This window comes from Panulirus ornatus, chromosome 20 (assembly GCF_036320965.1).
Source record: "Panulirus ornatus isolate Po-2019 chromosome 20, ASM3632096v1, whole genome shotgun sequence".
Taxonomy (NCBI): domain Eukaryota; kingdom Metazoa; phylum Arthropoda; class Malacostraca; order Decapoda; family Palinuridae; genus Panulirus; species Panulirus ornatus.
The window spans coordinates 27,492,572-27,505,978 of record NC_092243.1 but is presented as its reverse complement, the minus strand read 5'-3'; the positions used below and the strand labels follow the sequence as shown (position 1 = coordinate 27,505,978).

At 39.5% G+C, this 13,407-nt stretch overlaps 1 protein-coding gene and 1 pseudogene across 1 annotated transcript; both read left to right on the top strand.

The window, feature by feature from the left end:
• Nucleotides 1-11,051, top strand: part of LOC139755733 (NADH-ubiquinone oxidoreductase chain 4-like) — a 17,839-nt pseudogene extending 6,788 nt beyond the window's left edge.
• A 687-nt stretch (nucleotides 11,052-11,738) lies between these two features.
• LOC139755732 (NADH-ubiquinone oxidoreductase chain 5-like) lies at nucleotides 11,739-12,644 on the top strand. The gene is given in 3 exon segments (XM_071674365.1): nucleotides 11,739-11,840; nucleotides 11,842-12,303; nucleotides 12,591-12,644. Coding segments are annotated over 3 exon segments (618 nt in total).
• Nucleotides 12,645-13,407: the final 763 nt, after the last annotated feature.

Genomic DNA, 13,407 nt, shown 5'->3' with positions numbered 1-13,407 from the left:
GAGAAAAACTGGAGGAAGTGAAGTGTTTTAGATATCTGGCAGTGGATTTCGCATCGGATGGAACCATGGAAGCGGAAGTGAGTCACAGGGTGAGGGAGGGGACGAAGGTTTTGGGAGCGCTGAAGAAAGCAAAACTGTGTATGTTTGAAGGAATAGTGGTTCCAACAATGTTATATGCTTGCGAGGCGCGGGCTATAGATAGGGGTGTGCGGAGGAGGGTGGATGTGTTGGAAATGAGATGTTTGAGAAGAATATGGTGTGTGAGGCGGTTTGATCGAGTAAGTAATGAAAGGGTAAGACAGATGTGTGGTAATAAAGAGAGTGTGGTTGAGAGGGCAGAGGAGGGTGTATTAAGATGGTTTTGGCACGTGGAGAGAATGAGTGGGGAAAGATTGACAAAGTGGATATATGTGTCAGAGGTGGAGGGAACGAGGAGAAGTGGGAGACCAAATTGGAAGTGGAAGGATGGAGTGAAAAAGATTTTGAGCGACCTAGTCCTGAACATCCAGGAGAGTGAAAGGCGTGCAAGGAATAGAGTGAATTGGAACGATGTGGTATATTGGGGGGTCGACGTGTTAATGGATTGAACCAGGGGATGTGAAGCGTCCGGGGTAAACCATGGAAATATCTGTGGGGCCTGGATGTGAGAAGGGAGCTGTGGTTTCGGTGCATTATACATGACAGCTAAAGACTGAGTGTAGAGAATTTTTCTGGTGAGTTCCTGATTAAGATATTCTTTACAGTATTATTGTTGCTAAAGGCAACATTTATATTAAAGGATTTAAGCAACATGGGAAGTAAAGTAAGATTATTATCAAAAGGGAAAACTAAAAGATTCTTGGTGTCAATAGGAGGTTTGGGCTCAACTGTATAAAATGATTTTTTTGCTAGCTTAAGGGATTTATCAATTAAAGATCTAGGTACTTTAATTTAGATGCAATTAAATATATCTTTTTAAGCTCATCATCAATAAACTCTGGCTTGCAAATACGTAATGCCCTGAGGAACATAAAGTGCCATGTAGAAATTGTGACAAAATTTATTTTGGGCAGACTGGAAAAGATCTTTCCTTTAGACTTAAGCAGCATAAATATAGTATAAGAACAGGACAAGAATCAAATGCCTTGTTTGATCACGTTGAAAACTATGATCATTGTATTCACTGGAGTAATGCCATCTCAGTTATCAACTCTAACTTCAGTACCACGTGAAATATCATTGAATCTTATATTATCAAATACACAAAGAATCATAACCTTAATATTAGTGTAGGTCTATACAAATTGGATAACTTTATTGTTGATAAGATTTGTAAACAATTCACCTTCTTGTCCACATAATAAGTTTATGATTCGCTCGTGGTCTGTCTTGGACAGTCAAATATTTACCAAATGGCGTCTTAGCTACGTCTCTTCGTTGTGTATCAACAAACTGTTATTTCTCTCTTGCGTCTACCCTGATGATGTGAGTATTACACGAAAGCGCAATTAGGAACTTATCGTGCTTCACTTTCCCCGTGGACTCATAGGAATATACTTGATCACGCACAAAATTGTGATCCTTTCCAATATATATATCTTTTCTTTCAAACTATTCGCCATTTCCCGTGTTAGCGAGGCAGCGTTAAGAACAGAGGACTGGGCCTTTGAGGGAATATCCTCACCTGGTCCCCTTCTCCGTTCCTTCTTTTGGAAAATTAGAAAAAAAAAACGAGAGGGGAGGATTTTCAGCCCCTGCTCCCTCCACTTTTAGTCGCCTTCTACGACACGCAAGGGATACGTGGGAAGTATTCTTTCTCCCCTATATATTATATATATATATATATATATATATATATATATATATATATATATATATATTTCTTTCTTTCTTTTTTGCTTTGTCGCTGTCTCCCGCGTTTGCGAGGTAGTGCAAGGAAACAGACGAAAGAAATGGCCCAACCCACCCCCATACACATGTATATACATACGTGCACACACGCAAATATACATACCAACACAGCTTTCCATGGTTCACCCCAGACGCTTCACATGCCCTGATTCAATCCACTGACAGCACGTCAACCCCGGTATACCACATCGATCCAATTCACTCTATTCCTTTCCGTCCTTTCACCCCCCTGCATGTACAGGCCCCGATCACACAAAATCTTTTTCACTCCATCTTTCCACCTCCAATTTGGTATCCCACTTCTCCTCGTTCCCTCCACCCCCGACACATATATCCTCTTGGTCAATCTTTCCTCACTCATTCTCTCCATGTGACCAAACCATTTCAAAACACCCTCTTCTGCTCTCTCAACCACGCTCTTTTTATTTCCACACATCTCTCTTACCCTTACGTTACTTACTCGATCAAACCACCTCACACCACATATTGTCCTCAAACATCTCATTTCCAGCACATCCATCCTCCTGCGCACAACTCTATTAATAGCCCACGCCTCGCAACCATACAACATTGTTGGAACCACTATTCCTTCAAACATACCCATTTTTGCTCTCCGAGATAATGTTCTCGACTTCCACACATTCTTCAAGGCTCCCAGGATTTTCGCCCCCTCCCCCACCCTATGATCTACTTCCGCTTCCATGGTTCCATCCGCTGCCAGATCCACTCCCAGATATCTAAAACACTTTACTTCCTCCAGTTTTCCTTAATTCAAACTTACCTCCCAATTGACTTGACCCTCAACCCTATTGTACCTAATTACCTTGCTCTTATTCACATTTACTCTTAACTTTCTTCTTTCACACACTTTACCAAACTCAGTCACCAGCTTCTGCAGTTTCTCACATGAATCAGCCACCAGCGCTGTAACATCAGCGAACAACAACTGACTCACTTCCCAAGCTCTCTCATCCCCAACAGACTTCATACTTGCCCCTCTTTCCAAAACTCTTCCATTCACCTCCCTAACAACCCCACCCATAATTATGGCAAATTAAACAACCATGGAGACATCACACACCCCTGCCGCAAACCTACATTCACTGAGAACCAATCACTTTCCTCTCTTCCTACACGTACACATGCCTTACATCCTCGATAATAACTTTTCACTGCTTCTAACAACTTGCCTCCCACACCATATATTCTTAATACCTTCCACAGAGAATCTCTATCAACTCTATCATATGCCTTCTCCAGATCCATAAATGCTACATACAAATCCATTTGCTTTTCTAAGTATTTCTCACATATTTTCTTCAAAGCAAACATCTGACCCACACATCCTCTACCACTTCTGAAACCACACTGCTTTTCCCCAATCTGATGCTCTGTACATGCCTTCACCCTCTCAATCAATACCCTCCCATATAATCTACCAGGAATACTCAACAAACTTATATCTCTGTAATTTGAGCACTCACTCTTATCCCCTTTGCCTTTGTACAATGGCACTATGCACGCATTCCGCCAATCCTCAGGCACCTCACCATGAGTCATATATACATTAAATAACCTTGCCAACCAGTCAGTAATAGAGTCACCCCCTTTTTTAATAAATTCCGCTGCAATACCATCCAAACCTGCCGCCTTGCCGGCTTTCATCTTCCGCAAAGCTTTTACTACCTCTTCTCTATTTACCAAATAATTTTCCCTAACCCTCTCACTTTGCACACCACCTCGACCAAAACACCCTATATCTGCCACTCTATCATCAAACACATTCAACAAACCTTCAAAATACTCACTCCATCTCCTTCTCACATCACCACTACTTGTTATCACCTCCCCATTTGCGCCCTTCACTGAAGTTCCCATTTGCTCCCTTGTCTTACGCACTTTGTTTACCTCCTTCCAGAACATCTTTTTATTCTCCCTAAAATTTAATGATACTCTCTCACCCCAACTCTCATTTGCCCTCTTTTTCACCTCTTGCACCTTTCTCTTGACCTCCTGTCTTTTTCTTTTATACATCTCCCATTCAATTGCATTTTTTCCATGCAAAAATCGTCCAAATGCCTCTCTCTTCTCTTTCACCGATAATCGTACTTCTTCATCCCACCACTCACTACTCTTTCTAATCAACCCACCTCCCACTCTTCTCATGCCACAAGTCCCTTTTGCACAATCCATCACTGATTCCCTAAATACATCCCATTCCTTCCCCACTCCCCTTACTTCCATTGTTCTCACCTTTTTCCATTCTGTACTCAGTCTCTCCTGGTACTTCATCACACAAGTCTCCTTCCCAAGCTCACTTACTCTCACCACCCTCTTAACCCCAACATTCTCTCTTCTTTTCTGAAAACCTATACAAATCTTCACCTTAGCCTCCACAAGATAATGATCAGACATCCCTGCAGTTGCACCTCTCCGCACATTAACATCCAAAAGTCTCTCTTTCGCGCGCCTGTCAATGAACACGTAATCCAATAACGCTCTCTGTCCATCTCTCCTACTTACATACGTATACTTATGTATATCTCGCTTTTTAAACCAGGTATTCCCAATCACCAGTCATTTTTCAGCACATAAATCTACAAGCTCTTCGCCATTTCCATTTACAACACTGAACACCCCATGTATACCAATTATTCCCTCAACTGCCACATTACTCACCTTTGCATTCAAATCACCCATCACTATAACCCGGTCTCGTGCATCAAAACCACTAACACACTCATTCAACTGCTCCCAAAACACTTGCCTCTCATGATCTTTCTTCTCATGCCCAGGTGCATATACACCAATAATCACCCATCTCTCTCCATCAACTTTCAGTTTTACCCATATTAATCGAGAATTTACTTTCTTACATTATATCACATACTCCCACAACTCCTGTTTCAGGAGTATTGCTACTCCTTCCCTTGCTCTTGTCCTCTCACTAACCCCTGACTTTACTCCCAAGACATTCCCAAACCACCATTCCCCTTTACCCTTGAGCTTCGTTTCACTCAGTTTATTTTGTCACTGTCTCCCGCGTTTGCGAGGTAGCGCAAGGAAACAGACGAAAGAAATGGCCCAACCCACCCCCATACACATGTATATACATACACGTCCACACACGCAAATATACATACCCATACATCTCAATGTACACACATATATACACACACAGACACATATATATACATACACATGCACACAATTCACACTGCCTTTATTCATTCCCACCGCCATCTCGCCACACTTGGAATAACATCCCCTCCCCCCTCATGTGTGCGAGGTAGCGCTAGGAAAAGACAACAAAGGCCCCATTTGCTCACATTCAGTCTCTAGGTGTCATGTAATAATGCCCGAAACCACAGCTCCCTTTCCACATCCAGGCCCCACAGAACTTTCCATGGTTTACCCCAGACGCTTCGCATGCCCTGATTCAATCCATTGACAGCACGTCTAACCCGGTATACCACATCGTTCCAATTCACTCTATTCCTTGCACGCCTTTCACCCTCCTGCATGTTCAGGCCCCGATCACTCAAAATCTTTTTCACTCCATCTTTCCACCTCCAATTTGGTCTCCCACTTCTCCTCGTTCCCTCCACCTCTGACACATATATCCTCTTTGTCAATCTTTCCTCACTCATTCTCTCCATGTGACCAAACCATTTCAAAATACCCTCTTCTGGTCTCTCAACCACACTCTTTCTATTTCCACACATCTCTCTTACCCTTACATTACTTACTCGATCAAACCACCTCACACCACATATTATCCTCAAACATCTCATTTCCAGCACATCCACCCTCCTGCGCACAACTCTATAGCCCACGCCTCGCAACCATACAACATTGTTGGAACCACTATTCCTTCAAACGTACCCATTTTTGCTTTCCGAGATAATGTTCTCGACTTCAAAACTTTCTTCAAGGCTCCTAGAATTTTCGCCCCCTCCCCACCCTATGACTCACTTCCGCATCCATGGTTCCATCCGATGCCAGATCCACTCCCAGATATCTAAAACACTTTACTTCCTCCACTTTTTCTCAATTCAAACTTACCTTCCAATTGACTTGACCCTCCACCCTACTGTACATAATAACCTTGATCTTATTCACATTTACTCTCAACTTCTTTCTTTTACACACTTTACCGAACTCAGTCACCAGCTTCTGCAGTTTCTCACATGAATCAGCCACCAGCGCTGTATCATCAGCGAACAACAACTGACTCATTTCCCAAGCTCTCTCCTCTACAACAGACTGCATACTTGCCCCTCTTTCCAAAACTCTTGAATTCACCTCCCTAACAACTCCATCCATAAACAAATTAAACAACCATGGAGACATCACACACCCCTGCCGCAAACCTACATTTAATGAGAACCAATCTCTCTCCTCTCTTCCTACACGTACACATGCCTTACATCCTCGATAAAAACTTTTCATTGCTTCAAACAACTTGCCTCCCTCACAATATATTCTTAATACCTTCCACAGAGCATCTCTATCAACTCTATCATATGCCTTCTTCAGATCCATAAATGCTGCATACAAATCCATTTGTTTTTCTAAGTATTTCTCACATACATTCTTCAAAGCAAACCCCTGATCCACACATCCTCTACCACTTCTGAAACCACACTGCTCTTCCCCATTCTGATGCTCTGTACATGCCTTCACCCTCTCAATCAACACCCTCCTATGTAATTTACCAGGAATACTCAACAAACTTATTCCCCTGTAATTTGAGCACTCACTCTTATCCCCTTTGCTTTTGTACAATGGCACAATGCAAGTATTCCGCCAATCCTCAGGCACCTCACCATGAATCATTCATACATTAAATAACCTTACCAACCAGTCAACAAAACAGTCACCCTCTTTTTAATAAATTCCATTGCAATACCATCCAAACCTGCTGCCTTTCCGGCTTTCATCTTCCGCAAAGCTTTTACTACCTCTTCTCTGTTTACCAAATCATTTTCCTAAACTCTCTCACTTTGCACACCACCTCGACCAAAATACCCTATATCTGCCACTCTATCATGAAACACATTCAGCAAACCTTCAAAATACTCACTCCACCTCCTCACATCACCACTACTTGTTATCACCTCCCCATTAGCTCCCTTCACTGAAATTCCCATTTGCTCCCTTGTGTTACGCACTTTATTTGCCTCATTCCAGAACATCTTTTTATTCTCCCTAAAATTTAATGATACTCTCTCACCCCAACTCTCATTTGCCCTCTTTTTCACCTCTTGCACCTTTCTCTTGACCTCCTGCCTCTTTCTTTTATACATCTCCCACTCATTTTCATTTTTTCCCTTCAAAAATCGTCCAAAAGCCTCTCTCTTCTCTTTCCCTAATAATCTTACTTCTTCATCCCACCACTAACTACCCTTTCTAATCAACCCACTTCCCACGCATCTCATCCACTATCATCGTTTGCGCAATCCATCACAGCTTCCCTAAATACATCCCATTCCTCCCCCACTCCCCTTACCTCCTTTGTTCTCACCTTTTTCCATTCTTTATTCAGTCTCTGTAGGTACTTCCTCACACAAGTCTCCTTCATAAGCTCACTTACTCGCACCACTCTCTTCACTGCAGCATTCTCTGTTCTTTTCTGAAAACCCCTACAAATCTTCACCTTCGCCTCCACAAGATAATGATCAGACATCCCTGCAGTTGCACCTCTAACACATTAACATCCAAAAGTCTCTCTTTTGCGCGCCTGTCAATTAACACATAATCCAATAACGCTCTCTGGCCATCTCTCCTACTTATATACGTATACTTATGTATATCTCGCTTTTTAAACCAGGTATTCCCAATCACCAGTCCTTTTTCAGCACATAAATCTACAAGCTCTTCACCATTTCCACTTACAACACTGAACACCCCATGTATACCAACTATTCCCTCAAATGCCACATTATTCACCTTTGCATTCAAATCACCCATCACTATAACCCGGTCTTGTGCATCAAAACCACTAACACATGAGTCCGGCATAGAAAAAAGATGTTTTAAAAGATTCGTTTGAAGCTAGTGAGGCGACATAAATGAATAGGACTAGTACACCTCCTAGAAAAACTAAAAACAAGATATATGAAAATCAAAATGAAGAAGAAATTAAACCAGTTGATAAGGAGATTAAAGACGTTTGAATGAGGAGGAGAATTCCTGCTGCCAGTGGGTGTGCTAGACGAGTAAACAGAATCGATAAGAAAAAATAATGGGTATAAAAAGAGTAAATGTGAATAAGAGCAAGGTTATTAGGTACAGTAGGATTGAGGGACAAGTCAATTGGGAGGTAAGTTTGAATGGAGAAAAACTGGAGGAAGTAAAGTGTTTTAGATATCTGGGAGTGGATCTGGCAGTGGATGGAACCATGGAAGCGGAAGTGAATCATTGGGTGGGGGAGGGGGCGAAAATCCTGAGAGCATTGAAGAATGTGTGGAAGTCGAGAACATTATCTCGGAAAGCAAAAATGGGTATGTTTGAAGGAATAGTGGTTCCAAGAATGTTGTATGGTTGCGAGGCGTGGGCTATGGATAGAGTTGTGTGCAGGAGGGTGGATGTGCTGGAAATGAGATGTTTGAGGACAATGTGTGGTGTGAGGTGGTTTGATCGAGTAAGTAATATAAGGGTAAGAGAGATGTGTGGAAATAAAAAGAGCGTGCTTGAGAGAGCAGAAGAGGGTGTTTTGAAATGGTTTGGGCACATGGAGAGAATGAGTGAGGAAAGATTGACCAAGAGGATATATGTGTCGGAGGTGGAGGGAACGAGAAGTGGGAGACCAAATTGGAGGTGGAAAGATGGAGTGAAAAAGATTTTGAGTGATCGGGGCCTAAACATGCAGGAGGGTGAAAGGCGGGCAAGGAATAGAGTGAATTGGATCGATGTGGTATACCGGGGTTGACGTGCTGTCAGTGGATTGAATCAGGGCATGTGAAGCGTCTGGGGTAAACCATGGAAAGCTGTGTGGGGCCTGGATGTGGAAAGGGAGCTGTGGTTTCCGGCATTATTGCATGACAGCTGGAGACTGAGTGTGAACTAATGGGGCCTTTGTTATCTTTTCCTAGCGCTACCTCGCACACATAAGGGGGGAGGGGGATGGTATTCCATATGTGGCGAGGTGGCAATGGGAATGAATAAAGGCAGGCAGGGTGAATTGTGTGCATTGGTATATATGTATGTGTCTGTGTGTGTATATATATGTGTACATTGAGATGTATGGGTGTGTATGTTTGCGTGTGTGGACGTGTGTGTATATACATGTGTATGGAGGTGGGTTGGGCCATTTCTTTCTTCTGTTTCCTTGCGCTACCTCGCAAATGCGGGAGACAGCGAAAAAAAAAAAAAAAAAAAAGAATAATTATATCAGGAAATAGTTTAATTAAAAATACAAATTTTGGGGATTAAAGATAGGGTTTAGGACTTTTTTCCTGATGTTTTGAGAATTTAATATTCATTTTTCGTTTACAAGACCAAAGTTTTCACATAAACTGTCAAAACTAATGATAATTTAAAATTTTTGACATTGATTGGTGCCTAGTGTTATGGTGCGTTGTGGGATGTGGGTATTCTGTTCAAAACAAAAGCATCTTCTGAATACATTGTTGAGGTTAGAGTTCGTAATATTAGGGGTATTTTTTGTTTAACCTGTGGGTTATCTTGTCAGGGTTATAAGTCTTTTTTCTTGTTGTTTTTAGGAATGGTGGCATGTGAGGGGGCTTTAGGGCTGTCTATTTTGGTTTTTGTAGTCCGGACTCATGGGAATTATTATTTTAATAGATTTAATTCTTTACAGTGTTAAAACTTTTAATTGCCACAACTGTATTAATCATATTTGTAGGGATGTGGGAGGTAGTGCAATCTTTTTTATTCGTTTTATCTTTTCTCTTTTTTTTTGAAATGTAGTCATGATTTTTTTCTTTATGAGCTCGGATATACGATGGGTATAGATTATCTAAGTTTTGCTTTGATTTTGCTGAGGATTTGAGTTGTTGGTTTAATGGTTTGTTCAAGGCAAAAGGTCAAGAAAAATGAGTACTTTAGAGAAGGCTTTCTCTTAGTTAGCTTTTTTGTTGACTTGTTTATTATTGTCTGTTATGAATTATTTGTTCTTTTATATTAGATTTGAGAGGAGTTTAATCCCAACTTTAATTTTGATTTTGGGCTGGGGGTATCAACCTGAACGAGTTCAAGCCGGTTTATACATGTTACTTTACACTTTGTTTGCTTCACTTCCTTTGCTAATTTGTATTTTTATACTATATGATGTAGGGGGTAGTTTAACCATTGGGATGCCTTATAAGGTTATGGAGTTAAATTTTGAGTCAATATTGTGATATATCTCTTCAGTATTTGCTTTTTTAGGTAAACTTCCTATATATTTATTTCATATTTGGTTGCCAAAGGCTCATGTTGAAGCTCTAGTAGCTGGTTCTATAATTCTTGCTGATGAATTATTAAAGTTGGGAGGCTATGGGATTATTCGAATCTTGCCTTTATTTTCTTTTATTAATAAGGGGTTTGTTTGATTGTGAGTTAGCTTGGGAATTGTAGGGGGTGTTTTAGTAAGGCTTATATGTTTACGGGAAGTGGATATTAAGTCTTTAATTGCTTATGAATTGCTTAGCCCATATGGGAATGGTTTTAGGGGGTCTTATAACATCAAGATGATGAGGGATGACCGGTTCTCTTGTAGTTGTGGTTGGTCATGGGCTGTGTTCATCTGGTTTGTTTTGTTTGGCTAATATGGTTTATGAGCGAATCGGTACTCGTAGAATATTAATTGGAAAGGGTTTGCTAAGGTTCATGCAAAGTATAGGGTTGTGATGATTTTTTCTTAGAATTGGAAATATGGGAGCCCCACCAACTTTAAATTTTGCTGGAGAGGTTCAGATTTTATGTAGTTTTATTGGATGGAGAAAAGTTACTATAATTGGTCTGGGAATACTTTTGTTTTTAAGGGCTAGATATACTATTTATATGTATAGAATTAGACAGCATGGTCTATTTTATAGTTTATTATTTTCTTGCAGTCCTGGTAAAATTCGAGAGTTTTTGATTTTATTACTTCATTGTCCTCTTTAAATGTCTTGATTGTTAAGATTAGAACTTTAACTTTTATGCCTTATTAAAGTAGTTTAAAAAAAAAACGTTTGTTTGTGGATCCAAAAATATAAATCATTCATCTTAAATCATGATTTTTAAATACCTATAAATTTAAGTAGGTTTGTGTTTCTCGGGGTATTATCATTTTGTTCGTTAGTTTTAGCTTTGTTTCTTTTGTTCTCGAATGTTGCTTTCCTGGTTGAATGGGAGTTCTGTACTTTAAATGGGTGTCCCTTAGTGATGACCATTATTTTTGACTGAATATCTATAATATTTTCTGGCTTTGTTCTTTTTATTTCTTCGATGATTTTCTATCATAGGGGTGAATATATGAAAGATGATAAAACTTTAATCGTTTAATATATTTAGTAATTCTTTTTGTTTGTTCCATGATCATAATAATTGTTAGACCAAATTTAGTTAGGATTCTTCTTGGTTGAGATGGGTTAGGCTTGGTTTCATAATGTCTAGTTATTTATCATCAGAATGAAAAGTCTTCTAATTCAGGAATAATTACTGTTTTATCAAATCGTGTTGGTGACGTTGCTGCGTTAATAAGAATTGGTTTGATGTGTAAGTTTGGAGGTTGAAATTTTATGCTCTATTCATCAGAAATTGGGCATCAAAATATATCATTAATAACTATATTGGTTATGGTAGCTGGGATAACTAAAAGTGCTCAAATTCCGTTTTCAGCCTGACTTCCTGCAGCGATGGCTGCTCCTACTCCGGTATCTGCCCTGGTCCATTCATCGACGTTGGTTACGGCTAGAGTTTATTTGTTGATTCAATTTAGTCCTGCTTTGATAGAATCCTGTTTCGACTCTCCTATTGTTAATTTCTTGTCTTACTATGTTTATGGCTGGTTTAGGGGCTAACTTTGAATATGATTTAAAGAAGATTATTGCTCTTTCTAGGCTCAGGCAGATGGGGGTAATAATGAGGATTTTATCTTTAGGGTTGCCCGACTTGGTTTTTTTCCACTTATTAACTCACGCTTTGTTTAAGGCTTTACTGTTCATGTGTGCAGGGATAATTATTCACAGGATGAAGGAGTGCCAAGATATTCGTCGTATGGGGAGTTTGATTTATAGAATGCCTTTAACTTCATCGTTTATGACTTTATCCAATTTAGCTTTTTGCGGGATGCCCTTTATGTCGGGTTTCTCATCAAAAGATCTAATTCTCGAGGTAGCTCTTATGAGAAATATTAATATGGTTGCTTTTATATTATATGTTCTGGCTACTGGTCTCACTGTGTGTTATACTCTCCGCCTTGTATTTGATACTATTAGGGGGAAGCCAAATATTAGTTCTTTTATTTCAATTAGAGATTCTTCTACAACGATGACGTATCCTAGGTTAATGTTGGCAATAGGAGCTGTAGTAATGGGATCAGTTTTATCTTGGTTATTATTTCCTGAAAGGTATATGATTTGTTTAAGGTCTTTTCTAAAAGTTTTAGCATTAACGGTCAGATTATTAGGTGGAGTTTTAGGGTATATATTTATTTTTTTGAATATAGATTATAATTTAAAATCGATTGATCTTTTTTCTGTTTCTAGATTTGTTGGTTCAATGTGATTTTTGCCCCACTTGTCTGGGTTTTTACCCTCTAGATTAACATTAAAGATTGGGAGAAAACTCAAAAAAAATTTTGACGGTGGATGGTTAGAATATCTAGGCGGACAGGGGGGGCTATAGTGTTTTAATGCAAGGTTCTGGTTATGTTGAAATTACGCAGGATAAAACTTTTAATTTTTTTATGAAAACTTTATTCTTTTGAGTTATTATTTTTCTAATTATACTTTATTACTCGTATAATTTATATTTAGAATGTTGCATTGAAGCTGCAAATGAGGTTCAGTTTACCTGCGGGTATGGGGTGTATTTTTAGAAGAAATTGATCTTCATCTTTACATTGAAAATGTAATGTGTTAGGAATTACACTATAAAAGAATGCATAAACGGAGTTGAACCGCTTTGAAAATAAGTTAGAAGCTTTTTTCATTCCACAAATGCTTCCTTGGTAGGGAAGTAAATTTCAGTGAAATCATTAACAGTGATAAGTCTCTTTTTGGCTTCTACCAAAATCTAATCAGAGGTCTATAAAACCAAGGCTTAGGTCGAAACTAAGGGCAAATCTTCGCTTTCTAATTTATGAGATTAGTTAAATATATCACCTTGTAAGTGCAAGTTACATATCATCGTTGACTATAACACCATTGAGATCATTCAAGAGCTCCAGAGTGTCACTCAAGATAAAGTACTAATAGGAGAATTCATAAGAAGATAAGTCCTGTGGAGGATCATGAAATTAAGTTTGATGAATTTTAGTGCGAACTAGGGGGAGTAGGAGTGTGATTTCTACATCAAAATTAA